Here is a 27479-nt window from a genome sequence, read left to right on the forward strand (position 1 = left end):
GCTGCTCCTGTGATCCCTTCCCTGTCAGCTGAAGCTATGGCAAATGCATCTGGAGTGCATGTAGTTAAGGCTTTTGCCAGCATAAAGGGACAGTGTTGTGAGACCTGTAGTACTTTTTCTTGCTTTCTGGGTCCTAGAAAGATGAGGTCTGCTGAAATGGTCCTCTGGTGCATGCAGTTGTACCCAGAGACCTTCACCATATGGAGAGGTTGCCAATGAGTTCTTTCCTCTCATCTGGAAAAAAAAAATTAAGCCACAACCAAAATACAGCAATGCAGATAGCTTGGCAATTGGTGAAATGAATGATGGGCTAGTTAGTATTTTTAATGTTTCTGCTACCTACTAGAGTCTCATAATGCTGTACAAAATGGCACTTACCAGATGTTGACCAAAGGATAATTTGTCTGCTGCAATTTGAACTCTTGCCATGGACTAACATTTGGCAACATGTGGTGCCAATACTTTATATTCCTATCAACATTTCATTTTTAAAAAATACTGAGAAAATAGAGTGGGTAGTTGGACCACAGTCAAATTATTACACAGTTTAAAGCCAAATGACGTAATGAAAAGATAACCATTATGTGCTTCAGCAGCGTGTTATGGGGATTGTCATTTGATGCCCTAATATATGAAAACGTGAATAAGACTGGAGGTCTTGAGGAGCGTAGCCCTTATAAATATAACATGTGCTGCAATTTCAAGGCTCGGCGGTTTTCACACAGAAAGAATGTGCCTGTGGTGGTCTAGGAGTGAACATATTGTGTGGCTTTCAAGTGACTCAGCACTGTTCCACCAGCAGCGAAGTAGAACCAGAATTACTGTAATCCTCCAGCAGAGGATCAGCTTTTATGGCACAATCTGTTTCTTTTCTCAATTACCAAGCAGCATAGAATAGAACTTCACAGGAAGAAAAGAGGAGGAAAAATAGCAGAACTTAAAAATTCTTGGCATTTTTGCAAATCTGGATTTTTTTGCTTTTTCAGATTAAAGAGCACGAAAAAACCTGTCCTAATTTCAAGTAAGCTGATCACTGTTTAAATGTCACTAACCACTGATCAGATAAACTTTGCCTTATTATCTGTTACATGAATTTTTTATTTTCTCAAATGTTTTGTGGACAAGATGTGAGGTGTAGCTGGAAGAGTAAGCTGTATGATGTGACTTGAAAAAGCTGTCTGTGGAAAATGTCATGACATGGAGCAGTGAAAGGAAGTGTAATTTTTTTATGTAACACAGGTTAGGAAGTGGTTTTGGTATGCTCCTGTTCTAACTGGGGGTGTGTGGGGTTTTTGCTGAAGGACAGGATTAGGCCTGCTGTGCTGTTTGCAGGCAAGCTCATGGTGTATGAAAGTCGGGGCTGTGAATGTACCAGTAGTTGTTGACATCCAAGCCCAGTGAATTGGAAGGGTGGTGTGATAGAAAAATGAGGTCAGGCCGAGAACTGGTAGGGCTGAGAATTCAGACAAGATCATTGCAATGGCTGGACCTGCCTGTTAAAATAATTGATGTCGTGGTGAGAGTAAAGCTTTCTGGTTGGACTTAACAATTCTACTAAGACAGTGCCTTAGTAGAAAAACAATTAGTGGGATTGCTGATGTCATGTTTTTGTTTTGGTTTGAGTTTTTTTGGACATTCTTTTATTTTCCTTTGTCGAGCAGTTTTAATCAAATATAATCAGGTAACAAGCCAAAGATCTTTAGGTACTGTTTTTCTTTTCTGTGTTCTAGAAAATCAGGTTTTAAAATCTTTTAAGTCTTGTATGCATGAGCAAATTTGTAATTGACCTGCTGTTGAATTGGGGAGAGAAAAAGCTTCTTCTGGTATTGTTAGCTATTCTCTTATGTCAGAGAATAGCTAACAATATTAAACAAGTTTAAAATGTGCCATTTTGTTCTTCCGAGATACTATAATATAAAGCAAGATTGAGTTTATTTGAGATAATTTTCTGTTAATGAAGCAACTGCTAAAATCTGGTTCTCTGTTGTGCCACTTTCTTTTGTAAGTCATAAATGCTTTGGGATCCTGTTGTAGGTAAGCACTGACTAAGCAATGATGCTAAGATAGCATTTTCAGTATGATTACTAGGGATTTTGTCAGTATACGAGCACATTCTGAGTCCTTTTCAATTGCTGTTTTTCTATAATAAAGATACAGGAAGCAATGGCAGTAATAATTCTGCAAAATAGCATTCTCCTTCATTAACTGAGGTCTTGATGAGAGAAGGGGGTTCTGATGATGTGAAAGAGCCTTCATAAAGCTCTGAAACGGGGTCTTTTTGGGCCCTGCTACCTTTTCAGCCATTTTCTTTCTTCTGTCTTCTATTTCAGCTGCATGTGCCCTTCTGAATTTTCCCCTGTGAGTTGCTTGAAGTTATTCTTTTGGTTAATCCCTCTTTCTTGTCCCTTCATCTATCAAGTTAAATTTTTGTCACAACAGACTTGCAAATGCGTTAAAGTACTAAAGCTGAATTACATTTATACCTTTCAGTATAAAAATGTACCTTTTGGAAATAAGGGATTACTGGATTCTGTGAAAGTCATTGTTATACTTAATGTTTGTATGTAATGTTGATCTGTAATTTTTTTCTTTGCAACTGTCTTTCAGAATAGTTACTTGTGGTTTCTGCCTTCTACCTTTTGTAGAGTTCTAGATTTCATAACTTTATAATAAATTTGTGACCATTTTAATTGGTTTTTCTTTACAAGTCTGGTTTTCAAACATCCTAAAAACAAAGCTTTCCTTCAATCTTGCTGCTGTTTTTAAAATGGTTGCATGAAATCTTTAAATAAAAAGAAATAATTTTTCACATGCAAAAATCTTCAAGTGTTTTAGACAAATTTCTCAGTGACCGCCTGACATTGGTTTTGCAATCAATATTTTTGTAAAATAGAAACTTTGGCCAAGGTACTCTTCTCTTTCATAATGCTGGAAGTGTCAACTTGTACTACAGCCCTAATTGGGACTGAAAGAAGATAATGTCATATATTTAAATGTCTGTGTGTGAAAAATGGGTTATTAATATGTCTGTTTTATTTCAGGAAGATGTGGAAACAGGAGTCCACCTTGATCCTGCTATCAAGGAAGTTCAATACAATCCCACTTATGAAACTATGTTTGCACCTGAGGTAAGAAACAATGTTGGTTTTTAGGGCAGAAGTGCCTTTGGCTTAAAGGAAAGAGGCTGTATAAATTTTGTGTGACTTTCCTATAAGACAACTTCTTTGGATGCTTGCTGCATTTTGGAATATAGTTTGGGCAAACCGAAAAATAGATTCTACACAAGTGTGTTGGTATTTTTAGTGCCTGAATTTTAATATTCTGCATAAAGCTCTTCTAAGAAGAGTCTTAAAATGTTTATCAGAATTATGGCTATGAAAATTAAAAATTAAGCTGGGAAAATAGCATTATAAAGATGTTGAGTTAAACATGAACTGCATTGAGTGGTCCTTTACTATTTTCACATTTTTGCTATTTATTCATTGTGCTCATTAGGGCAAAATTAACATTTGTAAGACTTACAGATATAAGACTTTTAAGAGGAGGATTTAGCATTAAAATCAAAGTACTTTCAGTTTAATTATTCACATCAGTATTAAGAAATTTAGTAACTTGAGCTATGCTAAATTTGTGTAGTGAAAAACCTTTTAAGACTGAATTTAGACTGCGTGGTGCCATGTGAACCACTTTCCATTTTCTCATAACTGACAGTCTATCTGAAAGATAAAAATAGCTGTTCAAGCATTTAACTTTTTTTCCGTATTTAACTTCTTTGTACAGTTTTTCTTCTCTTTGACCAGGGGTTAGCCTTCTAGGTAGACAAATACTGCATCAGTCTCAAATTTCTACATTAGTTATGCTTTATGTTTAGAAAACCTTTTGAGGAACCACATAAATTGACCTTTTCATAAGCAAGTTTGCAACATATCAAAGCCATGATGTGTGTGAACAAAAGTACTGTTTTTAACTTGCTTCAGTGCTGCTGTGTGTAAATGTTTTAGTTAGGGAGACCTACTGTGGGACAGCCTTGGGTTTTGTCTTCTGAATGTTTGAACTGGTCCCATACTGGGTGATGGTATGTGTTGGTTCTGTCAAGTATCAACAAGTCAAGTAGCCCATATCAACCTGAGCTCTGTGCTAGAAAGTTCAATCCTGAAATCAACTACCGTGTGAAATAACAGATGAAGAAGCTTATTCAGTAGTCACAAAGAAATTTAAAGTTAAAGTAGTTTTGCATTACCATTTTTGAAAGACAGGTCTCTTTTTTTCTATGGATATTTTTTCTGAGAAAGTAAATGCAAAAAAAATAACAAATTACTAATTCTGCTCCACCTTGTTTTAACATTTTTTATGAAGTTTGGACCAGAAAACCCATTTAGGACTCAGCAAATGGCTGCACCTAGAAACATGCTTTCTGGATATGCAGAACCAGCTCACATCAACGATTTCATGTTTGAACAACAAAGAAGAACATTTGCAACCTATGGTAAGTCCTTAACAGTGGAATTCACCTCCATCTTTATCATACCCAGGTTGGAAAAATCATGATGGTCTTGATAGAACAATTAATAGGACTGTAACTTCTGTAAACTGTTTTTTATCAGAATTAGTTAAATGGGGAAAGGCTTTTGAATAAGAATTCATATGAATAGAGATCATAGTATTTATTTGGGAAAATTAATTTTGTGATTCCATTTTGAACTGTAATCCAGTGTATGATTTCCTAGCAAGCCCCTCTTAATTAATCCTTCCATTAGCTGCATCAAGTGTAGAAAACATGAATCAAAATTTCACACGTCTCATATGACTAACTGTAGATTTGTTATGCAAATATATTCCTTCATGTGATTCTGACTCCCTCTAAACCATAAGGAAGCCTTACTGAGTAGTCAGGTTCTTCAGTGGCTGCCCCTTGATACAAACTGAATGAACCAGATTTGCAGAGAATGGGAATGCATTACTGAAACAGTCTTGGCAAACACAGACCTAAAGAACTGTCTTGGTGGTCAGTGTAGTAACTGCTTTCTTATCTTGGATAACATTTTCCCTTGTAAATAGTGGCACTTGAAAAATAAGACATTTGAGTCTTGGGGAAGCTTGAGGTTCAAGCAGGCTTTTTATGAATTGTAAGAAAAATTGATTTTTTTTTTTTTAGATAGGAAAAATATGGAAAGACTATGGATTCTAAACATTTTTTTTGCCCATGTTTGAAAGAATAAAACTGCCATGTGTTTACATATAACAATGGTTACTTTCTTTCCTGTGTTTCATTGTAAGCTTTCATTTCTGTTTTGATTGCAAGTGCTTGTTCAGATGAAGTATCCTTTATATACTTGAAATTCAGTTTATTAGGCAAGATCTGATACTTCCTGTGTTAACTTAAAATGTCACAACACTCAACCTTTTGCACAACAGATTTGCATCTTTATTCATATTTACATTCAAAATACTACTTCTTGCAAACTGTTTTGCCTCAAAAATTACCTTCCTAAACAAGTATCCTTAATTTCATTAGGGCTTTATACATGCCTGTATTCACTTACTGCATTCTGTGATGCATGAGATTGGGACTTTGTTGCTAACATCTGTGGTAGCCAGCTATTACAGTGGAAGAAAATGCCTAACATCAGAGACTATCCCACACTCAATTTTCCTTTGTACTTGAGTTTTATTACAAGCTTTCTTGTAAATGTTGAAAATTGAAATATATTAATGACATAATTTTCCTCTTCCATAGTTTTAGCTATTAGGTACTTTTCACTGAGTTGTTAGGATGTGGACTATAACCAAAATGACAATATTAAGAAAGGAATATCTAGTTTCGTAGCTTAATTTTAACTTACTTTACTGTAATTTTGATATTAGAACTTGACAGACAATCCAAGTAGGAGCCTCTATTCAAGATCTGGATAGACAGATTAGATTTTTTTCTGTGAAATTAAATGTAACATTTTTGTGTGTGTAAAATAGGTACTGGGAAAAAGTGCCTGTAGGCATATAGTGTTTCATTTGGGTTTCTTTATTTGAAAAGTTTCATTTGGAGAAAGATAAAGCTAGCAAGTCTACTCAAAACTACTTCTGTTGGTTATGTCATCGCTGTATAGCAAGTGTCTTGAAAGCTGTATTAAAAGTGAGTATAAAAATGTATTTTTAAACCTTGTAACACTGGCAACTGTGTAGCTAGCATTCAGCTTTCTAGAAATGTTGAACAGATAATGATCTGGATACAGTGACAATGGTACTAGGGAAAGGCTGAGATACAGGCAATTTAAACAGCAAGAACCAGCGCTGAGAAGCTGAAGTTCAAGCTAGAAGATGCAGTAAGTGAGCATGATATTCTGGTTCAGTAGAAGATCTGTTGAAAACAGCACTCCTTTAAGTTGGCAGAAAGTTACCTATTAACACTTCCAATAGTCTCTTTTTCCATTTGGAAGGATGCAATAAATGTCTTCTCAGAAAATAGGAAGTATAGAAATGCAAGTAAAATTGATAGGCATAAACCCAAGCCATAAATCTTTTTAAGACTGATTCATAACCTATTAGAAGAACAGGAATAAACCTTTCTTTTAAAAGCTGCAGTTCTAAAGAATTCTGGTCTCTGTTACTCTGTTTAGCACCATTGCACTAAGGCAGGAGGTCTCGAACAAATCTGCAAAGGCTGGCAAATAGATAAGCAGTGACTGTAAATGAAGGATGAGAAGGATGAGGGTAGTAAATGAGATCATGTATCCAAAACATCTCAACTGTCTCTGTGTCTTTCACCAAAAAAAAAAAAAAAAAGACAGCTTTATAATATTTATAATCCTGAAAGCTCATATATATTCATTGAGAAACCTGTATATTAATCACAAACAAAACCTAAGTAGTTTTTGGTAACTAGTCTTTTTTATCTACTTCTTGTGCAGTAAATATTTACTCTTAAAAGCACATTTTTCTTGTGATGCTTAGATAGCATCATTGAGAACATCCATGTTGTCGTTGGCTGAGGGTCCTTCCAGCCCTTTATTCCATTAGACGAGTGGCCAGCAATGGGTATCTGGTGAGGAGCAGAAGAAGGAAGAAAGAAAATAGTGATACATCTGAATACTTCTTTTCAATACGCAGTCTATCAACCAAGGGCAATGCTTATATATTTATTATTTTTCAGGCAACTTGTTGGGAGTTTTCTGGTTTTTCTTTTTGACAAACTTTTCCAGCTGCTTCTTGAACCCGTATAATTTTTCTTTGTACAGTAACCTCTTTCAGGCAGCTCTGCAGCTTAGCAGCCCCTTATGTGAGGAAGTGTCTGTGTTTCAAACTTGTGGAACGTAACAGCTTTCTAGTTTGGCTTCATATCCCCATGTCTCTTATGCTGGAAAATTAAATGAGCAATCATTTCTTATTCACCATTTCTGTGTGATTTCTTATTTTATAGATCTTGGCCACAGCTTCTTCTCAGTCTCCTTTTTTTTTCCCACCTGGCTAGATCTGATCAATCTTCTTGTTCCTCAGTTGCAGCCTTTTCATGCCTATGGCTGTCCTTGTCTCTCTTCTGTATCTCTGCTAGTTCCACTGTATTGCTCCTAAGATGGAGAGCAAAGCTGTGCACAGCGGTTATGTGTTATTCTCACTGTGAATTTGTTCTCTGGGTAACTTGCTCAAAGCTACTTGCTCCATTTTTCCAGATCATTTATCAATATGTTTAATGTCATGGGCCTGAGCATGAATCCACCAGCAACTTTCCTGTGCTGTGCAAACCAACCATTTATTCTTGACAGTGTTTTAATAACTTCTTATCAATTGACCATGTAAGGACCTGTGGGTTTTTAAAATATCATTGAGGCACCCTGTAATCAGTCTAACTTGGTTTCATAAAGGTATCCAAGATCAACTAAGCTTTGCCTTTTCACAGGATTGTCACCTCAGAAATATTCTGGAGGTTTTCTCATTGTGATTTACCTGTAGAGAAAATTGTGGTGTCTGTTCTCCTGCAATATATAGTGTTCATCCAAGTGCATACTCATTTTCTTTATTGTAGTTTCTGCTCCTTGAATCTTCTAACCTTACAAATGTCTGGCAGGTTGATCTGTAATTCTCCATATCTCCTCTGAAACGTCTTTTGAAAGACAGCATTGTATTTGATACATTCCTTTTCTGTCATATTGAGGTGATATTAGGTGAGAGTATCTGCACTGTGATTTGACTTTAGATCTCTTGGGTGACTGCCTCTGATCCTGGCGATTTGTTAGTGCTTATTTGACTCTCCAGTTTCCTTGCATTTCACCTTGAGGTAGATTCAGTGTCATGTTGCTCATAAAGCAACATTGTGGCACAGGAGTCCACTATAATCAACATGTGTTTAATACAACCCTCACATATGCTCTTCTCAGTCCTTGATCATCAGTTGGCCTACACATTGTTGGGTGCACTTTCTGTCCCTGCCAGTTTTGACAAAGGACAAGTGTTAGTTTTTATATCTTAAAAGATTTCCATCGCTTTTGGGGGCAGGCTGCCTTAGTGTAGTGTTTACTTTGTCTGCTGGAGTTTGGTCTTTGTATTTTCCACATCTGGGTGCAACTTCAACTCTTTGAAGAATAGTTTCTTATTTCTAGTAGTTTCTCTTAACTTACTATTCAGCAGTGCTCACTTCCTTCTGATTGCTTTAAAGTCATCTTTTATTAGCTGGCAGGCATCAGGTTTTTTTCTCCTACATGGTGTCTTTGAAGTGCCCCTGCATTTGAAAAAGGCTTTACCCTTTGATGCTCACTTTCTGTTCCTTTTAAAGTTCTTGTCTTAATATAGCCCTCTTGTTTTGAGATTGAAATCATTGTCATAAATGTTTTTATATCTTCCTTTGCTTTGTCAACAATGTTAGTTTTATACCCCTTTATGGTCATTGTTAAAATATGTGTCCTTAGAAAGAATATCTTAAAATCAAGTTTCCTGCACTGCTAAACTGACTCTTTTTCATGTGAGTCTCTGGCATAACTGCTTCATCGTACAAGAACATTGTGTAAAAATCATCGCATCTCGGTGTGAGATTTGTGCAGTCTGCTGCAAGGAGATGACTAAAATATGTCATTATTACTGTGCTTCTTTCCCTGGCACCTGTTGTTTAATCTCTGTTACCATTTCATGGTTACTGCATTTTCTGTCTTAATGGTCACTTTGGGAGTTCTGGCAACTGTACTCACCACTACTTAGACCTGAAATTTCAGTCCACAGGATCATTTAATGCTTATTAACACTATGAACTTGTTAATCTGATTTGTATTTAAGCTTTCTATGGCATAGAGCATGTTTTTCCCCACTGGCATGACCTTCTTATTTCTGTATTCTTTCTATCTGGTAAAGCATATATCCTATGTTCAATTATGTCAGTACTGTCCTACCAATTATGTTACTTTATTATTTTAAAACAAGATGTTTCAATTTATTACTTTTAGCGCCTCTTGTTTTGCATGTGTGCCTGGGTTTTCCATTTCCCTGCCTTCAGTTTAAATAGGATTCTCTGATTATTACTGTCCCTGTTACCTGAGATTTCAGATTTCTGTGCTACCTTTTTCTTGAGGATATGGGTTTCTAAAGATTGTGTGTCATTGCAAATCACTTACTTTCTTTAAGTATTTTTTTAAGTATTCTATTTCTTTAGGTATTCTTTAAGTACTCCAGATATTTTATCAAAAAGGACTCTCTCAGCCTCAGTGCCATCTGCTTTTTAATTTAACTGAGACCTACCTATCTCAGTAAGGTTCCCCTTATTCCAGGATTTAGGGAAAGTGAAGTTGTCACAGGCACCAGAGATGTTTTCACATTAGGGTTAAAATCTGCAGTGACTGAGAGAGCTGGAACTATTTAGCTTGGGAAAAAAAAAAAGAAGTCCTGAGGGGGAGACCTTAATGGCCTTTACAGCTACCTGAAAAGAGTCTTCTGATGGCATAATCCATAATAAACATTGAATAAAACAGTCCAAGTAGGCATTTTGTGATCTTGTGAAAGGTCCTCTTCCAGTTCAATGGAAAACCATTAATAATTGCTCTGTGTGAGTCTGACTTTTCTTAATTGGTAACCAGTTTTGCATCTGCAGTCCTAAGTGATCTACCCTAGTTTGATTCCATTGATGTAAGGCAGTCTTCTTATTTTAATTTTAACTCTCAAGCAAAGGCTGTCTCTCTAGAAAATAAAATTCCCCCTCACAAGAAATTATGATTTAAAATGCTTAACTAGCATTATTTTTTCAATGTTGTATTCCTTGGAGCATTTTGACCAGGAAAAAAAAAGACCAGGAAGTCCTAACAGCACACATTTATTCTTTTGTGTCTGTGCTCTCAGCTGAAGGAGTCTCTTTTCTTGAAAATTCCCTTTTGAGTACTGATAAAAAAGTCTGTATATGAGCACATATACCTTGTCAGAAGCAGAATTACAGATTATTTTTTACATACTGCACACAAATTGTTCATTAATATTTTAGCCATTTCATAACTATTTGAGCATCAGCGCTCATCCTAATAGTGGACTGCTTCAGTCATGCAACATTTGGTATTTTTAAATCTCTTCTTCACAAGATAATGTCCTTTTTAATAAGAAATAGTCTTCTATTGAAGTGTAATGAATCTCAAAGCTCTTTCTGAGTACTCAGTAACTTGGTTATAGCAGGATTATGTCATCACTAACACTGATATTTTAAGAGTCTAAAATAACTGCCTTGCAAATAACACTTGTGATTTTTTTTTTTTAATCTACTCATGTTACATGCAACACCTACAGTCACTTATTACCTGTTAACAATTGTAGGCACTTTATTCTCTGATCACTTTGATTCTGCAGAGATGCCAGTGCAGAGTGGGTTAGTCCAGCTGTATTTTTCCTCATACCTGAGCTACTTTGGGTCTCTATGTGCTGCATTGCACAGTGAGGTGTAAACAGGCTTTAATGAGCTGTCTTTCTGGAATGCACATCAAAGTCTAATTATTTAACCAACCATTTTCAGGTGCACTGAAATTATGGATGTAGGTGGAATTGTATCTTTCATTGCTAAAATGTTGTGGGAAATATCTGCCTCCTAACGAAAACTGAAGGAGACATAGAAGTCAGGGCACATTATGTGGGATACCAGCTGAGTAGGATAAAAGCAAGCTGTCTTTTGCAGCTGCGTTTAGGAGTCCCAGCCAGGAGGAAAATATTCCCTTTCACATATCCACTAGAAAGTAGAAATTGTTCAGAGCTTTTCTATGAGAATGATGCTGGACCAAATTCAACTCAACTATAAGAAGTCTCCACTTCCACGGGAAGCTGTGCTTGGCCCAGGGGCTCTATTCATGGGAATACTGTCCCTCTTTTACAAGTACCAAGCAAATAGAGTCCCAGAGATGGTGTCAATACAGTTGGAGGACAAGTAAACCACTGTATTGATTTTGACAGCAATCCAAAGTAATATCTCTCTACTGTTAACAGAAACCTTATAGCTTGGATGGGAACTCATTGAAATAGTGGCTTAGTAAAAGCAGGCAGTAAATTAGGGCAAGTCTGATTGCAGTGTTGGCTCAGTTTGGTTTTCCATAGAAGTAAATCCTACTGAAAGTCTAGAATAAAGTATTTTATTTTTTAACAGAGGGATAGTGGGAATGTATATTTTGTAAGATGACATTGGTGTATATTTCTCTCCCTATATTGTATTCATGGATCATCTGGACAGTTGTTGTTCCACAGCTGGGTTTTACCAGGTTTGAAACTACAGGGCTGATTGGCAGGTGGAATGCTCTACTTGGATTGGGAATACATTCCATGTTCTTGGAATGGCTCTTCCACTAATTTCAATAGTACTTTTTTTCCCAGCATGTTAAAAAGAAATTAACTGGACCATGTTCTAGGAAAGTAGTCTTTCTGAAAAATATTTGGGGAGACAATTTCCTTTGGCTGTTGGAATGGTGTTGATAGGTTCTCAGCTTGTATGCCTTTGTATGTGCCTTTATGAGCCATTGGTCTCCAGAGTAGACTGGATAAACTCCCCCTGCTCATGATTGTCTCTGTGAATCAACAAAAATACAGGAAGTGGATTGTATGCTGTAGGATTTAATTCATTATGTGCGTTTTACTGGTGGCTTAATATATATATTTATTTTTTTTCCATCCTTGATACAGAGGAATTCTCATTGACTCCTCAAGAGACGTTTTGTCACTTTAATATTTAATAAAAATTGGTGTTGTGTCCACCAGGGTGCAGCCTTTCCCAAAAGAAAAAAAGCCATGGTGGTCAGTAAGTGTTCAGTGCACCACCTGTTCCTTGGAAACCAAATGAATTTATTTGTCTATCTTACAAGATCATGTTATCCGCTTCAGGAGAAATGGAGAAAAAAAGATGGATATATGTATTAAAATTGTAAATATCCTGAATAACTATGAAATGCTTGTTCATTTTATAAATCATGTATAAGACTAAATGCAGCAGATTTTGTTGTGGTTGGGGTTGTTCTGTTTTGTTTTTATCAAGGCTCAATAGCTGTAGTCAGGAAATGAAGATGGGAATACTTAATTCTTTTGAAAATTAAAGTCCATGACTGCTGCTTCTGGTACCATCCACATTAGTTAAAGCAACTCCTTTCAAGTTGAAGCTTTCCCAGTTGTGGCAGGAGGAGGATTAAGTAACTTGTCCTCTGGGAGACAGGATACACACAAAGCTCTAGAAAACTTTTTTTTTTTTTTCTCCCATCTCTATCCTCTGCCTTCCAGCTGCTGCCACTCCAGGACTGCCAAAGATGACAATCTTTGACCCAGCAGAAGTAGTGGGCAGAGCAGAAGGCTGCTCCTGAAGCCAGAGGGCTCTGTGTATGCAGCAGCCACTGGCTCCTTTCCACGTGACTCACTGGCTTTGCAAACCAAGGAGCAGTGCCCTGCACTAAAGCAGCATCCATTTAATATTGAGCGCACTGACATAAGATTTGGAGCTAGTCTTTTCCTTATGCTATGTTACTACAAGAAGAGGTTGCTATGGTATTTCAAAATCTGTTTGCATTGCAGCAAACTGGCTTGAATTCAGTGTTGACCTCGCTCAGAGCAGGGGCATCCTGGGGTCCCTTCCCACCAGATTCTGTTACTTGGCTTCTTGTGATTACCCACCCTTTGTATCTTATGTTATGTATCTTATGTTGTTAACTGTTGCCTATTATGTTTCTTTATTTCTCTGTATTGTGCAAATTTAAGAATTCTGATAGCAGTATGTACTCAAGGGCCTCACCGTACTACTTCATAGTAATTTTTATACTCAGGCCAAGTGAAAAGTTAATGGGATTCCAAAGTTTCAATCCTTCATCATTCCCCAGCTCATTCAGAGCTAACAGGAAAGAATTTGCAGAGGGACAGAGTAGTAAAAGTTGTACAAAACTGATAAGCTTGAAATAACAGTATTTTTTTTCTTCTTGTTCCAGGTTATGCATTAGATCCCTCTGTAGATAACCCTGAAGCTGCTACCAAATACATTGGATCTGTAGAAGAAGCTGAAAAAAATCAAGGTAGTTAATTCAGAATCTTGTATAAATTACTTTAAACTGTTTTAATTTCTTCTTTACTAAGAAATGGAGTAGGTATTAGCAAAGGAAGGTATTATGGGAGACTTACCCATATCCAAAAACACAATAAAGAAGAGGTTTGTTGCAATTTTAATGTAGAGGGGGAAGAGAGATATTGGAGTGTTTTGTTTTCTTGAAGTAGCAGATTATTCAGATTGTCATGACAAATTTCAGAATAGGATTTACAATGTCCTATTGCATGAATACAATTTATCATTACAATTTGAAACAGCTTTTTGGTCCTTTTAAATTCTGTCTAAGCTAACATTGTCATGTGCCTGCATTAGGATACCTGTATGTTGAGCTAATCACCATAACTGCTCCTCGGGAGCAAACTGATCACTCTGTGTGCAACCTCTGGCACTCCTACTGGGAGCTGCAGGTTATCTCTGCTTAGCAAAGTTAAGCTCTTTGGGTTATTTGGGAAAGAAAAACCACTGGAAGGCTGCCAAATGGTAACAGCGTGGCATGCCACTGGGAGGATTGACTACCAGAGGCATGGGCTTTGTAATTAATACTTTGATACAAGATATTTAACACTCAAAGGGATTCGTTTGCATTGAAAAACTGTACCTGTGTAAATGTCATGGTTATGCTTTCTCTTGCATGTCTTTTTCAAATATCCTATTCACATGGGCATACAAAGGATCTTTATTTCTGTGTCCTCAGAATATATCCAAGCTTATTTCACTCTTTCCTTCCAAAGAAGGAGATAACTAAGATTAAACCATTTTAAAAAACCTTTTTCATAATGGAATTTCGTACTTCATTGCAAAAACCCTTGATTAATGTGATTCCTTCTGATCGCTACTTAACTTTTTACATTGCCTATTTTCCCCTTGTTTGTGTAAAGCTTCTTTTGTCTCTTTTGCACTAGATGAATATTACTGCTGCTACAGAAAAACCTTTTTTGAAAATTGAATATAATTGTATATACAAGCTTGAAAAGCTTAAAAGATGTTAAAATAATTACCTACAGGGTTTTCTTCCTCCCATATCTATATTGTATAGTGGTTTTGACTCATGAAATTCTGAGGGTGCAATATTTGTGACAAGCTAGTATTTCTATGAAAGAAGATGATAGTGGTTGGAGAGAGATGACTGTCAGTAGTGACAGACTTTTTAAAGAGGGCCTGTTGCAATAGGACAAGGGTAATGATTTTAAGCTAAAAGAGGATAGATTCAGACTAAGTCATAAGGAAGAAATTTTTTACAATGTGGTTGGTGAAATACTAGAACAAGTTACCCAGAGAGGTAGTGGGTGCCTCATCCCTCGAAACATTCAAGTTCAGGTTGGACAGGGCTCTGAGCAACCTGATCTAGTTGAAGATGTTACTGCTCATTGCAAGGTGGTTGGACCCAAACCGTTCTAAAATTCTATTATTTTTTTTTTCTAAATTAAAATACACAGTTGGTGTTGGGGTTTTGGAACACTTGTCTTATTTTCATTTTGGGGCTGTTTTTTCTAGACCGGGAGGGTTCAGAGGGATCAGAAGCCAAGAAGACTTAACTTTCAAAAACTACACTATTTAAAGCATGAAAATTGATGTATTCATACAGTCTGCAGACTTACTGTTAAAAATTTATGGGACATGCATGGTTAAATATTCTAACAAGCAAGGATACACAGTTGAAGTGGTTACTTTGTTACTGCACATAGTTAGCAGTGTTCACAGCTGGAGAAATGAGCAAGCTTTGGCCAATTTTGCTCAAATACCTTTTCCATGTTGTCCTTTATATTGAAAGGAGCAGTGGTGGCTTTTTCTTTTAAACTGACTATGGTGTAACCTCTGATGTATTCTGTGTTAGCAGTTAGTCAGTGTATTGTTTCCTTCTTCAGGTTTAACAGTGTTTGAGACAGGACAGAGGAAAATTGAAAAGAGGAAGAAATTCAAGGAGAATGATGCATCTAATATTGATGGTTTTCTGGGACCATGGGCAAAGTATGTTGATGAAAAAGAAGTAGCCAAGCCATCAGAGGTAAGTCCTTCTTTAACAAAATGGATACAAATTCTCAGTACATGGCAGTGGTTTCAGCAGAGATCCAGCTTCACTAGTGCTTGTCCAAGCAGATCTATGCTATGCTTCCGGGTAATTAGAAACATTTTGGGTGATATATCCAAATAAGATGTTCCAGTTATTCTGCATTCAATTCAATTATTTGGAACATTTTTTGGAAATAAAATTAATTCAATCTGTGTGTAGAGTCTGATTTAAAGAAACAGCTTGGGGGGAAAAAAAGCGAAAGTAAAACTTTTTTGGAAAAAAAGAAAGGGAAATGAAGACCCCCAATATCACACACACAAATGCACACACCCTGAACCATCCAACCAACAGATATTCTTCTTGTCCAGTCAGTGCTTAGCTTTAGTCTACGAATAAAAATATATTTGTTCTTTTCAGTGTACATAGCTTTCCAGGCCTTTATGGTTTTTATAGGGGTATTCTCTTTATTGGTGCTTAGAAATATTTCTAATGTTGTTTAGCAAATAAATGTCTTCTTAATAGTGAGTAAACAATGGTACAGTTCTGGATTTTGTTATGTGATTCTGAATGCTGACTTTTTAAGAGATCATGTTTTATTTTTTCCAGGAAGAGCAGAAGGAGTTGGATGAAATAACAGCTAAGAGGCAGAAGAGAGGAAAACTAGAAGATGATAAACCTGGAGAGGAGAAGACTATATTACATGGTAATGGCATCATCCTGGCTGTTCTCATTTTCTAGCTCTCTGTGTTTTCTTGCCTGCTGTGTTAATTAGTAAGGATGGCAGACAGCCTCAGCACGTTGATGTTTCTGTATTGGAGATAACAGCACTCACAGGCAAAACCATAAAGGACAGGGAAAGAGATAAACTTGGACTAATTCCACTTCATACTGTGAAGAGCAGTGTGGAAATATCATTTTTCAGGGTACTGGTTTTATTTATTTATTTTCAATGTTACTAGATGCACGTATCTCTTTACTGTTTCACAGAGCAAACATATTGAAGTTATGGGTTTGGCTTAGTTTCAGCTTCAGAATTATTGTAGTTTTATGTGTCAGTATTTTCATCAGCAGGTAGTGCTCTGAGTTATGGTTTATGAACAATTTAGAAAATCACTTGGACTTTACACTTCCTCAATTTTTAATGTAAACGTTCTTGCCGTCATACTATGAATAATTTGTGTCAATTAATTACCCTGCAGAAGCCTGTAGTATGTGGTACCTTCAAAGAAAATGGTTTGGTAATTAAGTAGAATTCAGTTATTTTTTTAAGCTGTTACTTCAGCTGTCTGCATACTAAACAGCCCTGTGTAGCACTGCTTGGTGTGGATAGTTTGGTAGACAAGGTCTCTCTTTGTGTACCAGTTTCCACAGCCAGGCTCACACACACGAGCTGTGAGCATCCTTTCTAATGTGCGTTGAGGAAGAAGTGGTGGCTGTGAGAAAAGTGTTGCTGGCATTAGAACATTGTTCTGTTTTTATATAGTAGATCATGATGGTATTTATAGCAGTGAGCATAACAAACATGAAATTTTAGCCACTGAGCCTCCTACGGACTAATTATTTTGTATCCAAGTTTTCATGCTCTCTACCTGAAATTTTGCAGTGAAAGACTTTGCCATATAAACTGTGATCTCGCATGCAAACATCCCAGAAATACTCCATTTTGAAGATGTGTGTATGTATGGATACTGTGCAAGAGTACAACCAAACCTGCCATAACAACATTCCAGAAACTGAGAAATTCATTTAATCAGTGCACAGTTTATTGTCATGGCTACCCAACATACTCTGAAAAAATCCATTTTCCTGCACAATGCATCCCTGTCTTTCTGACTGTCCAATCACTTCCTAAATCTAGTTAAAGAGCAGTTGTTGGCTGTTGCTGACCAATATGGGTTCATGCTGGCCAAATGAATCTTTTTTTCCTTGATTTGTAATTCTGTTGGACATGACTGACACAGCACAGATCTAGCCAGAATGTGAATTGCAGGCAAATATCAGGGTTAGAGTTGCACAGTTTAATCTATGTAGCGTTAGTGTAAGTGAAGTCTTTTTTGTCAGGGGAACTCTCTTGCTGTTTGATGATGAGTAAAATAGAGAAGAGAAAGATTGTTTTAATGTTTGGATTGTAAGGTTCCAAGCAAACTCTGCTGAGATGACATAATTTGAGTTTAACTGATGTCAAATAAGATTCCACATTTGTATGAAAAAGTTGGTTTTTCTTATACCCCCTCTCTCGCCTCTCGCTCTATCACAGAGCAGCTATGTTGAGAAAACCAGAATTGTGTGAGCTGTTGAGCCTTTCAAAGATTATAACCTCTTAAAATATGGATTCTCAAAATTCTGTGTTTACCTTTTCAGTTAAAGAAATGTATGACTATCAGGGGAGATCTTATCTTCATGTCCCTCAAGATGTTGGGGTTAATCTCCGTTCTACAGTACCACCGGAGAAGTGCTATCTTCCAAAGAAACAAATCCATGTGTGGTCTGGGCATACAAAGGTAGGAATGTTTGTGAGCATAACAACCCATTTAATTTTCTGTCTGCAGCTAGTAATTTCTATAAAACCGAAAAACCAGTAGAAAGAAAGAGTATTTTCCTCTTTACCATACTCTGCATGTAATTAGTTGAGTTACATGTTCACACAAAGAATTTGCCTGCTCTGTTGCAGTTGTCTAGCTGCATATACTTTTGTGTTAACATAGTGACTTCCTGACCTACCTTAAAGGGAAAAGTATTATTCAGTGACTTGGGGGGATTTGAAGTTATTTCCTAAACTACAATGTGAATAACAATAGGGCTGATTCTAGAGATTCTTAAGAATATTTGCAGTTTGAGGATTTTTTGTAGTAAGAGTACTTAAGGGCCATTTCTTATCCAACTTGGGTAAAGTTACATAGGTTTTGTGATTATGGTGCATCAGCATTACAGGTTTCCCAAATATAGCTAATACCTTTGAGAGGTGTGTCTTGATAAGGGTTTTCTTTGATGCTGCTTAACATCCACAGTTCCTTCTTGTGTCAGATACCAAAACAATATACACACTTCTGGTGTTAAAAAAGTGTTTCACTTTTTAAAAAGTGTTTCAAGTGCTCGGGGTTGTACAGCATGTACTCAATTTGCTGCTTCTATTGCCACTAATTTGAAGTATTGCTTGAGGGGAAATATGCTGCACTGCAATGGACATCACCTTAATAATATTTGGAAGATGGAAGAAAGGAGGACACAGGGAATGTTTTTGGCTTTTACCCTTTTTTTCAGTTGAGTCACATCTCTGAGCTCTTCTTAAATGATTGCTGCATGAACGAGCTTATAGCTGCAACTATTGCAGAATGACATCTCCTGCCCAAAGCTCTAGTCTCTCCTCTGCCTATTATCCTGTTACAACAGACTGATGTGTAAAATGGCTTTTTCCTTCAAATGAGATGAATAATGATATCGATGAGAGAGGCAAAAGAAAAATGGGCTGACAAATTTAGAAAAGCTGGGGGATATAAGTAGACAATAATAGGGAGGATAAAGTGCCCAGCTCAAACCAGAGGTGGGAGGGAGGAACTGGATGGCATATGAATAGAGTAATCAACACGAAATGGAAAGGAGGGACATGAAAACTACGAGTACTTGGGGGGGTTCTTTGGACTTCCCAGAAAGGAGTACCTGGAATACAGACAGCTGTGAAGATGCTGTGCCCAGAAATCTGAGCTCAGTGGGTAGAAGGCATTGGTACTATATGTAAGCAATTCAGCTGGCCAAAAGGTTTTTTCTTTTTTTTTTTTGAAAAATTCCGTACCTGCCCCATCTGAAAAGGGTTGTTATGCAGAGACAATTCCTTTAACCTCCAGTTTGTATTCATTTGCTGTGTTTGCCACGGTGAAGCTGTGGATGTTGAAGGAGGTTATATATACAGCTGTTCAAGTGAAAAAAACTTTTTTCCAATAGCATTTGTTCAAAATAAATCACTGTTTCTAAAATGGAGTGTAGGCAGGTTATTTCTTTTTGAGGTACAGTATCTGTATATTTTATGAAGATAGGCTTTAGCTTTTTGCTTGGAAAAGAGGGCAAATGAAGTGAAGAAACTTCTAGATTATCCACTTACTGTTAACTTATGTCCTTATTTACAGGGTGTCAGTGCAGTCAGATTGTTTCCTCTGTCTGGGCATATAATGTTGTCTTGCTCTATGGATTGCAAAATTAAGGTGAGTTATTTTTTTGTTTTCATGAATACATTTTATAGCATCCTGGAATACAGACAGTACATTTTAGGATCTGTAAGCATTTGGTACTTCTACCAAATACCCTTTGTCTGTGTTAGAACAGTGTTAGTTGTTCTTTAATAGCATTTAAAAGGTCACAAGTTTCTCACGTTATTGCCTTTGCTGTTATATTAATTCATTTTCTGTGAAGCCTAGTTTTACAACTAAGAATAGGTCTCTGCTGAAATCTTTTACTGAAGCATTTGTGGTGTGAACTCATCTCACTTCAGTCCAGCATATATCAACAGAAAGCTGAGGTTTTGGGGTTTTTTTTAAGTAGCGAAACCTTAAGTCATTAAAGTTGGAATATGGTATGGGAGTTTTAGTTATTCTCAGGGGATTTTGCTGACAGGAAGGTGACAGCATTGTAGTGAATTTCTGGATAGATTGTGATTAATCAGTACATGATATATGTTTGTAATTAATTTCTTAAAAGATGTTTGACATATGTTTGCACTTAATTTTAGCATCATTATTGTTTAACAATTGACATATTTCCCCCCCATCCTTTTTTTTTCCTAGCTATGGGAAGTATATGGTGATCGAAGATGTCTACGAACATTTATTGGTAATAGACTTTTTTTTAAACTCATTTATATCTAGAAAAACTTCTTGGAAGAATATGATTTTTGTTAGCTTATTAATTTGTCGTAGAGAGGACTTGTGTGCATCCAAGGCCATAGTTGATCGGAATGATCTTGGCAGTAAGAACTGAAAAAGATGCACATTTTGTTAAGAACTTTGTCATTATTCCAAGCAATTTAATGTTGATGAGTAACACCTTACAACCCTTCAAACAAAACATTAGTGTCCTGCAGTCATGAATACTTTCTGCAAGACTTCTTTTCAAAGGCAAAATTTTGACATGAAATTGCCCCATCTTCGTGTTGAAAACAGGAACCCTCTGTATTTAACCGCTGAGGGTGTCTTATGGTCTGATCCCTCCTTAAATAGGTCATTCCATCTGTGCTGAGTTTTTAGTGCAAAAGCATGGGACATCTTTTTTAGGTTCAGGTGCGGTCTTTGTTCAGGTAACAGGTGCTTTTTAAAGCAGATAGCTGAGGGAGAGAGAGAGAGAAATACAAACTTCTTAGCAACCTTGAATGCAGAACAAAAGTAGCTGATTCTCCTATTGAAATAGGAACATTTCTAGAACACCGAGTGAATATATGTTGAGTAACAAGAAAGAAGTCTTTTTTTCACCTATTATTTTTGATGACAGCAGTGTGGCAATGATGATGGCTCAAAAAAGGTTCTCTCTCAATAGACTGCTCTTTTTGAACAGTGTGACTGTTGTTCTCAAAAGGTTCTTATTTTCAACCAGATTTGCCTACCGTTTTGCTGTATTTCAATTATCGTGTCAATATTTAAACTAAAAAGAACTGCAAGTCTGATGTGATGGTCACATAAAAGTATTTAGGCTGAGAGGTAGCAAGATTAACATCAGATGAAAGCATTCTTAATTTTCTGATCTAATATTTCCCATATTTTGTACCTGCTTTCTAATTTTAAATGTTTCTCCATTAAATGAGTCTCATGTAGCGTTTGTCTCTCCTCTTTTTCATTAGATGTTGCCATTTATTAGAGTATTTTAAGTTTCTTCTGAATTCTGCTTGTGTATCAATTTATACAAGTTTATACTCGTTTATCAGCTTGGTTCTGTGCAGCGCCTTTGTTTGTCTCTCCAGTGTTTTTAGAGGTGTGAGGGTGTTATGGGGTTTTTTTCTCACTATTCTTTAGGAGTTACTTTTTCTTTCTCACTTGAATTATTCTTTACTAGTTCTCATGAAGAACTTCAATTAGTGATTTTCCTCTTCTCTTTGCATTTAACTTGAGTACTATGGGTTGTGGTTTTTTTTTAATTAATTCTAAGTACGAATGAATGAAAGTCTACCATTGCATTTTTTTTTTTATTTTGTAGGACACAGTAAAGCTGTTCGAGACATCTGTTTTAATAATGCAGGCACTCAGTTCCTTAGTGCTGCATATGACCGCTATCTTAAACTCTGGGACACTGAAACAGGTAAGCTTGTGTTTGTAGCTGCTATTATTTAGCACTGTTTTTAATTAATGGTGACTACAAAGATATCTCAGCATTCAGGTTGTTTCCAGTTGTCCTTCATATTGTCTTGTAGTTCACTGTTTAGGCTTTCATTGCAGGATAGTCAGTCTTTTTTCATATATGTTTTGTTGTTACCTGCCATGGTGCAACTGACACTACCTGTATTTCATATGGCTTTGTATTTGAGAAGTTTGATAGTTATTTGTAATGCTAGGAAAATTTTCAGCAGAAAGACATCCTGCCAAATAATTTAATGGCATGTTTACATTTACAGGCATAAAATTACTCTTTACACCTAAATATGCTTAATTTAGAAAAATTATCTCACTTGGTTTTTGGCTTAACCTTAAGAGCACTCCAGATAAGAAAAAGTGGTGACCTGCTGGTATGGAGAGTTGAAGGGTATGTCTGATGCTCTCATGCCTGGGAGATGCTCTGTAACGTTCTGCTACAAATAGTTTGCTAAGTTAAAAAAATACAGGATAGATTTTGTCAGTATTCTTTTAAACCTGGGCCTTTTCCTAAGGCAGAAAGTTCCCATGTTTGAAAAAGTTGTTAGCTTTCTGGGTTAGCAGTGTCACTAATCTTATACAGGTGATACCCAGAAAGGTGTAAGTCGAATGCTCCAGTGTTGAGTCTGAGCTTGAGTCTGAACTCAGTTATTTAGACAGAGCTTTTGGATTAACATGTCTCCGGTAAGTTACAGATGAGGAGTTATCAGGGTATTTGTGGTTGAAGCTAAGAGGGGAGGTCAGGGCTTTATTTTGCAGTTGGATTACTGTTACCCTTTTCTAAGGTTAGTCTTGAATTCTTGCCCAAATTTGTATCTCTTGTTGAGAAGACCTCTGATCCTAAGGAGATATGTATTGCAAATACAGTGGTCAGCTTGTGATATCCTGAACCTGTCCTTATGTTCCTGTTACGTCTTGTTATGTCCAGTGTTGTATTGTTTGGGAAGCTGTAGCAAACTTACAGAACAATTTGTGTGTGTGCGTGTTTATGCAGGTGCGTGCATACAAATGTGAAAGATGGTCTAGTCAAAGAGAAGGGCAAATTCTGCCCTCTAATTCTCTCAAGGACGTTAAAAGAAGTGTTGTCTGCTCTTAGTAAAGTGCTTCTTTTCAGTATCTGCAAACAACCAATCAGCCCATAGCACTTCCAGCCTGATACACTATAAATGGGTTTTTTGTTGCAGGGCAGTGTATTTCAAGATTCACCAACAGGAAGGTTCCTTATTGTGTCAAGTTCAATCCTGATGAAGATAAACAAAATCTCTTTGTTGCAGGGATGTCAGATAAGAAAATTGTACAGGTATGTCTACTCAATATTTATTTCTCTAAAAGTACTGGTGTTTCGTAAAAAACAGGTTCTTATTCTGACTTTTTTAATTGTAGTGGGATATTCGAAGTGGTGAGATTGTGCAGGAATACGATAGGCATTTGGGAGCTGTCAACACCATTGTGTTTGTGGATGAAAATAGAAGGTTTGTGAGTACATCTGATGACAAGAGTTTAAGAGTCTGGGAATGGTAAGTCTAAAATTTTGAATTTTACTTCAAAAATTTTACCTCAAAGTATATTGTGAGCAAACTGAGAAGAGAGTTCCTTTTTTAGAAGTACACATAGCACATAGGCCACTGGAGTGCACTGAATTCTAGCTAGCTCAGGAAAAGCTTTAAAACCCGGTTCTGACTTAAAGCTTGAAACACTTCATTGATTTCCTCTTCCCCAAAGAAAACATAAGACAGGCCTATCAACCTGAAGCACACCGCACTCTGTTAGTGGTCTCTGCTCTCTCCCCATTCCCCAAGGGTGTATTTGTCTTTAAATTAACTCTTAAAGCAATGTCTGCTCTATTACAATTGGTGTGTGTTGGTTTTGAATGCTTTGAACTATGGATGTCCATAGTATTATATGATACTTGGCCCATGTTAGAAGTAACTAGTTCAGTGTAGGTTTATTCTGGTTTTCGGTTAGTCTGGCTTTTTGGCAATAATTGGTTCACACAGTATGAATACAATAGATGACAGAAAAGGAAGAGTCTGTCCAAGAAAAAATAACACAAAATATTTGAAATGGCTTCCAGTTTTTGACATTTAACCCGCAGAGAAAACAGATCATTCCTATCTGAAATGTTTTTCACAAAGTTCTAGGTACTAAGATCTTGAACTTAGAACTTCTAATTCTTTAGGATTTGAGAATTTATTTTTGAAATAATCAGTCCCATATCTTGAGGTATTCATTCCTTTTGCTGTTCACACATGCAAAACTGTTGCATAATACAAAATCTAGTTCTACAGTTCTGTGACTAATCAGTTTCTTCCTAGCTGCTTGCTTTTTTTTTTCCCTGTAGCCTAGACAAGAGACTCCAATCTGTGTTATTGGAATGTTACCCAAGCAGCCAGCTAAATCCTCAGCTTGTCTGTGATCGTCTGCAATCATTGCCAGTAGCAGTGGGACTGACCAAAGTCTGGGAACCCAGGCTTAGGCTAGACGTAAAATGCTGTCACCATATGCTGCTCCAAGAATGCCTCTGTTCAGTACTTCATAAGTAGACCCATGGATTTACTGAGCTCCTTAAAGAAAAATCTTTACAATACCATGTCTGCTAAGGAATGTCTCCTCTTTGTTGAGTGGGAGGATGATCTTGCTTGCACAAATCTGTTATTTCCTTGAGATTGGATTGCCCTTGTTTTATGAGCTTTGTGTGATGGCTGAAATAAATAGTGAAGTGGGTGGATTTAGTCAGTCTGTGGAGAAAAGCAGGAAAGGCAAAAAGGTTTTGGCATGGGAACATCGCAACCTGATTGTTCCAGTAGCAGAAGATTTTTTTCTTCTGAGGAAAAAAACATGTAATAGCATTTTGTACACTGAAGAAAGAGCTCCCTTGTTGAAATGATAGGAAACTCGACTCTATTCAATATTCTGTAATGCAGTTGTTGGGAAATACTTTGGTTTTATAAAGAGCAAATGTAATGCCATCTTCCTGGGCATGACTTGAAAACCTTTCCCCACAACCTACCATTGATATATGCTAATTGGTATTTAGGCATATTTTTATTATTTCAAGATCCAGATTTTTTAAATGCCTTAAAACTAAGTTAATACATTCATTATGGAAGATTACAGAGCTCAAAAACTTCCATGGTAAATTATTTCTCAAATCCTTTTTTCCTAAGTTTATAAGAAAAATTACTTGCTACTTAGCAGTGATTTAGTTGCTGCACCTTTTGGCACTTTTCTTTGGTATGTTCTTCAGCACAATGTTTCTTCAGTATCCTACAGAAAAAAAGTGGAAGTAATTATGACCTGAGTATGGCCTTTAAAGCTACTAATTAGAAGTTTTGGTCTAATTGCTTCGTTTCAATTGTCTAGAGGAATTCTGTAGTGTTTTGTAAACACTTTGACTTGGCCAGAGATGGGTAATGGGATGGCATGTCTGACTTTACAGTGAGGAACTTCTGAGAACTTAAATCTCCTTTCCCAAGAATCCATCCTGAGCAAAGATTTCACGGGGCTGGGCATAGAATTGCAGTTGGTTAGTTGCTGAAAGTTCAGACTCCAAGTATAGTACAGACTCTTGTAGATAACATAGTTTATTTAGGAATATTAATGGGAGTCTTGAAAATTTGCCTGCTTTTGCATTTCATGTGATTGAGATATTAAAGTTGGCATGGGTATCATATACTGTGTTCTCTCTTCTAGAAATGCAAAATATTATTTTGTCTTTGCTTTGTATGCATCTAATCCTGCTTGGGGGTAAGCACTGAAATGATGTGAACATTTAACTTTGGAGGCTGTTACTTTTTTTTACCTTCAAGTCAGCCAGCAAAGCAAGAATTGTGTAGTGGTAATTTAGTTATTATGCTGACAGGCTTTGGAGGCTTGTCATCTCTGTAAATCTGTGTCCCTCAGTGGGTCTTTTCGCCCATAGTCCTGGTAGAGTTAATGCAGTCTCCTGAGAGATGTTGTCGCTATGTGTAGGTCCCAAAACTGGATTGGGTTGTACTGAGGGTTTGGCTTGGCTTGGTTCTTTTCCTTCTTTTGTTAAAAAGATTTTTCTGTCTCTTGCCTGGGGAAGAAGTTGTATCAAAACCCCAGAGTATAACACTTCTAAATCTTGGCTAGCAGATGTAATTTCTGATATTTAAAACTTGTCAGCCTTTGAAGTGCTATGAAGTGGGGAAAGGACTTTCAAATATTTAAATTTTAAATATTTGTCACAAAAAATAAATATGTCGCATGAGTTTTGAGGTTGGGCAGCCATGATAGCATCTGTGTTGGTAAATTTTTTAAGGGAGCAGGCTGACATTACTTTTTAGTAATTTGACTGGAAGCAAATGTGAAACACAAATGCGTCTCTTTATTCTGCCTAATAATTTAATGCAGCATATCCTGCTGCTGTCCTAAGTGTGCCTGGTAGGTATCAACATAAAGCAGAGCTGTTGTGAATCAATTCTAGCATGTGAGCCTGCCTTCATTTGTAAAAGGAAAACCAAAACAATTGATGCTGCTTATAAATTTTTGACTCCAGAACAATTCAGTATTGGAGATGCATCTTGTTATAAGACTTTATTGGGACTTCCAGTAGGATTGGTTTTACCTGGCATTGAGGACTCCAGAAGGTTGCTGGTCTGCAGGAGTGTTGGGTGGTCGGAGTGGATCAGGGCCTGGCCTTGCTGCGGTGATGACCTCGTGTACTGTTGCAAATGGAGCTGGAACTTCCTGTGCTGTTGTGTTGATTTGCCTCAGAGATGATGTGGATTTTTAGTTACTTCTTCACAGATTTGCTGCCCAGCAGCCATCTTAGGTCTACTTGTTTAGAAGCTGGTTATCCCTGGCCTGAACTGCATGCTTTTATCCATGGAGTGTATTAAGTGGGTTGCCCTTCTTATTCTGAGGAGTAAATGATTTTAACTCACAGGAGCATTTGTGTCGCTTCCTGACAACAGAGCAGCTTCTCACCCTGCTGCCCCTGTGTGTGCTGCTTAACTCAAGATGATGGGAAATAACTTCCTCCACAATAAAGCAGGATGATAATTACCTTGCTAATGCCGACCGTATTGCCATCCAACAAGGCTCGGGCAGCTGGGACGAGGCAGCCACCCACACTCTCCGCTCCCCGAGCATCCCAGCAGCCCTTCTGCTCTGTGAATTAGACAATGCAGTCATAAACACCCCCTTTGTATTAATTAATGTTGCTACAGAACATTTTGCGTGTGCTTTCTGCAGAATACATTAATCAAATCTATTTTCTGCTGGAGGTTTTTTCTTTTTGCTTAATGAGAAATCCATGTACATGCCTTCCCTTTTTTCCAGTCTTCCAGTGCAGGGTATGAGGAATACTGTGAATAAGCACAAACCGTTAGTAATTCAATTTATATAGTCAAAACCAAAGGACAGTTCTGCGGAGTAAGGGTTAGACTGTCCTTGGTTTTACCCTAGGCCTTTGTACACGACAGTGTATGTTAAGAACCTGCACTGGCACAGTCTTTATGCAATTGAGCCGGGGAGTTCAGTGTTCAGTTCAGCTGTGAATGTTTGGAACTGGTTGGCATCCCATTTGGGGAGGTCAGGAGGAAAAGGGCATGTCAAAGAGATGAGAGAGAGAGAGAATCCTTTTTTCTTTTTCCTT

The 27479-nt window shown here is 37.0% G+C and overlaps 1 protein-coding gene across 1 annotated transcript in view; it reads left to right on the forward strand.

Moving 5' to 3' along the window:
• The window catches only part of CDC40 (cell division cycle 40), a 36542-nt gene that overhangs the window by 5478 nt on the left and 3585 nt on the right, over positions 1–27479 (forward strand). The window contains exons 2-12 of the mRNA XM_038131332.1: positions 3042–3128; positions 4357–4486; positions 13404–13487; positions 15385–15524; positions 16137–16233; positions 17892–18031; positions 19652–19726; positions 20306–20351; positions 21705–21806; positions 23041–23156; positions 23240–23373. Coding sequence (XP_037987260.1) covers positions 3042–3128; positions 4357–4486; positions 13404–13487; positions 15385–15524; positions 16137–16233; positions 17892–18031; positions 19652–19726; positions 20306–20351; positions 21705–21806; positions 23041–23156; positions 23240–23373 — 1151 coding nt within the window. The remainder of the gene's footprint in view (positions 1–3041; positions 3129–4356; positions 4487–13403; positions 13488–15384; positions 15525–16136; positions 16234–17891; positions 18032–19651; positions 19727–20305; positions 20352–21704; positions 21807–23040; positions 23157–23239; positions 23374–27479) is intronic.

Source organism: Motacilla alba, chromosome 3, assembly GCF_015832195.1.
Source record: "Motacilla alba alba isolate MOTALB_02 chromosome 3, Motacilla_alba_V1.0_pri, whole genome shotgun sequence".
In the NCBI taxonomy this organism is placed as follows: domain Eukaryota; kingdom Metazoa; phylum Chordata; class Aves; order Passeriformes; family Motacillidae; genus Motacilla; species Motacilla alba.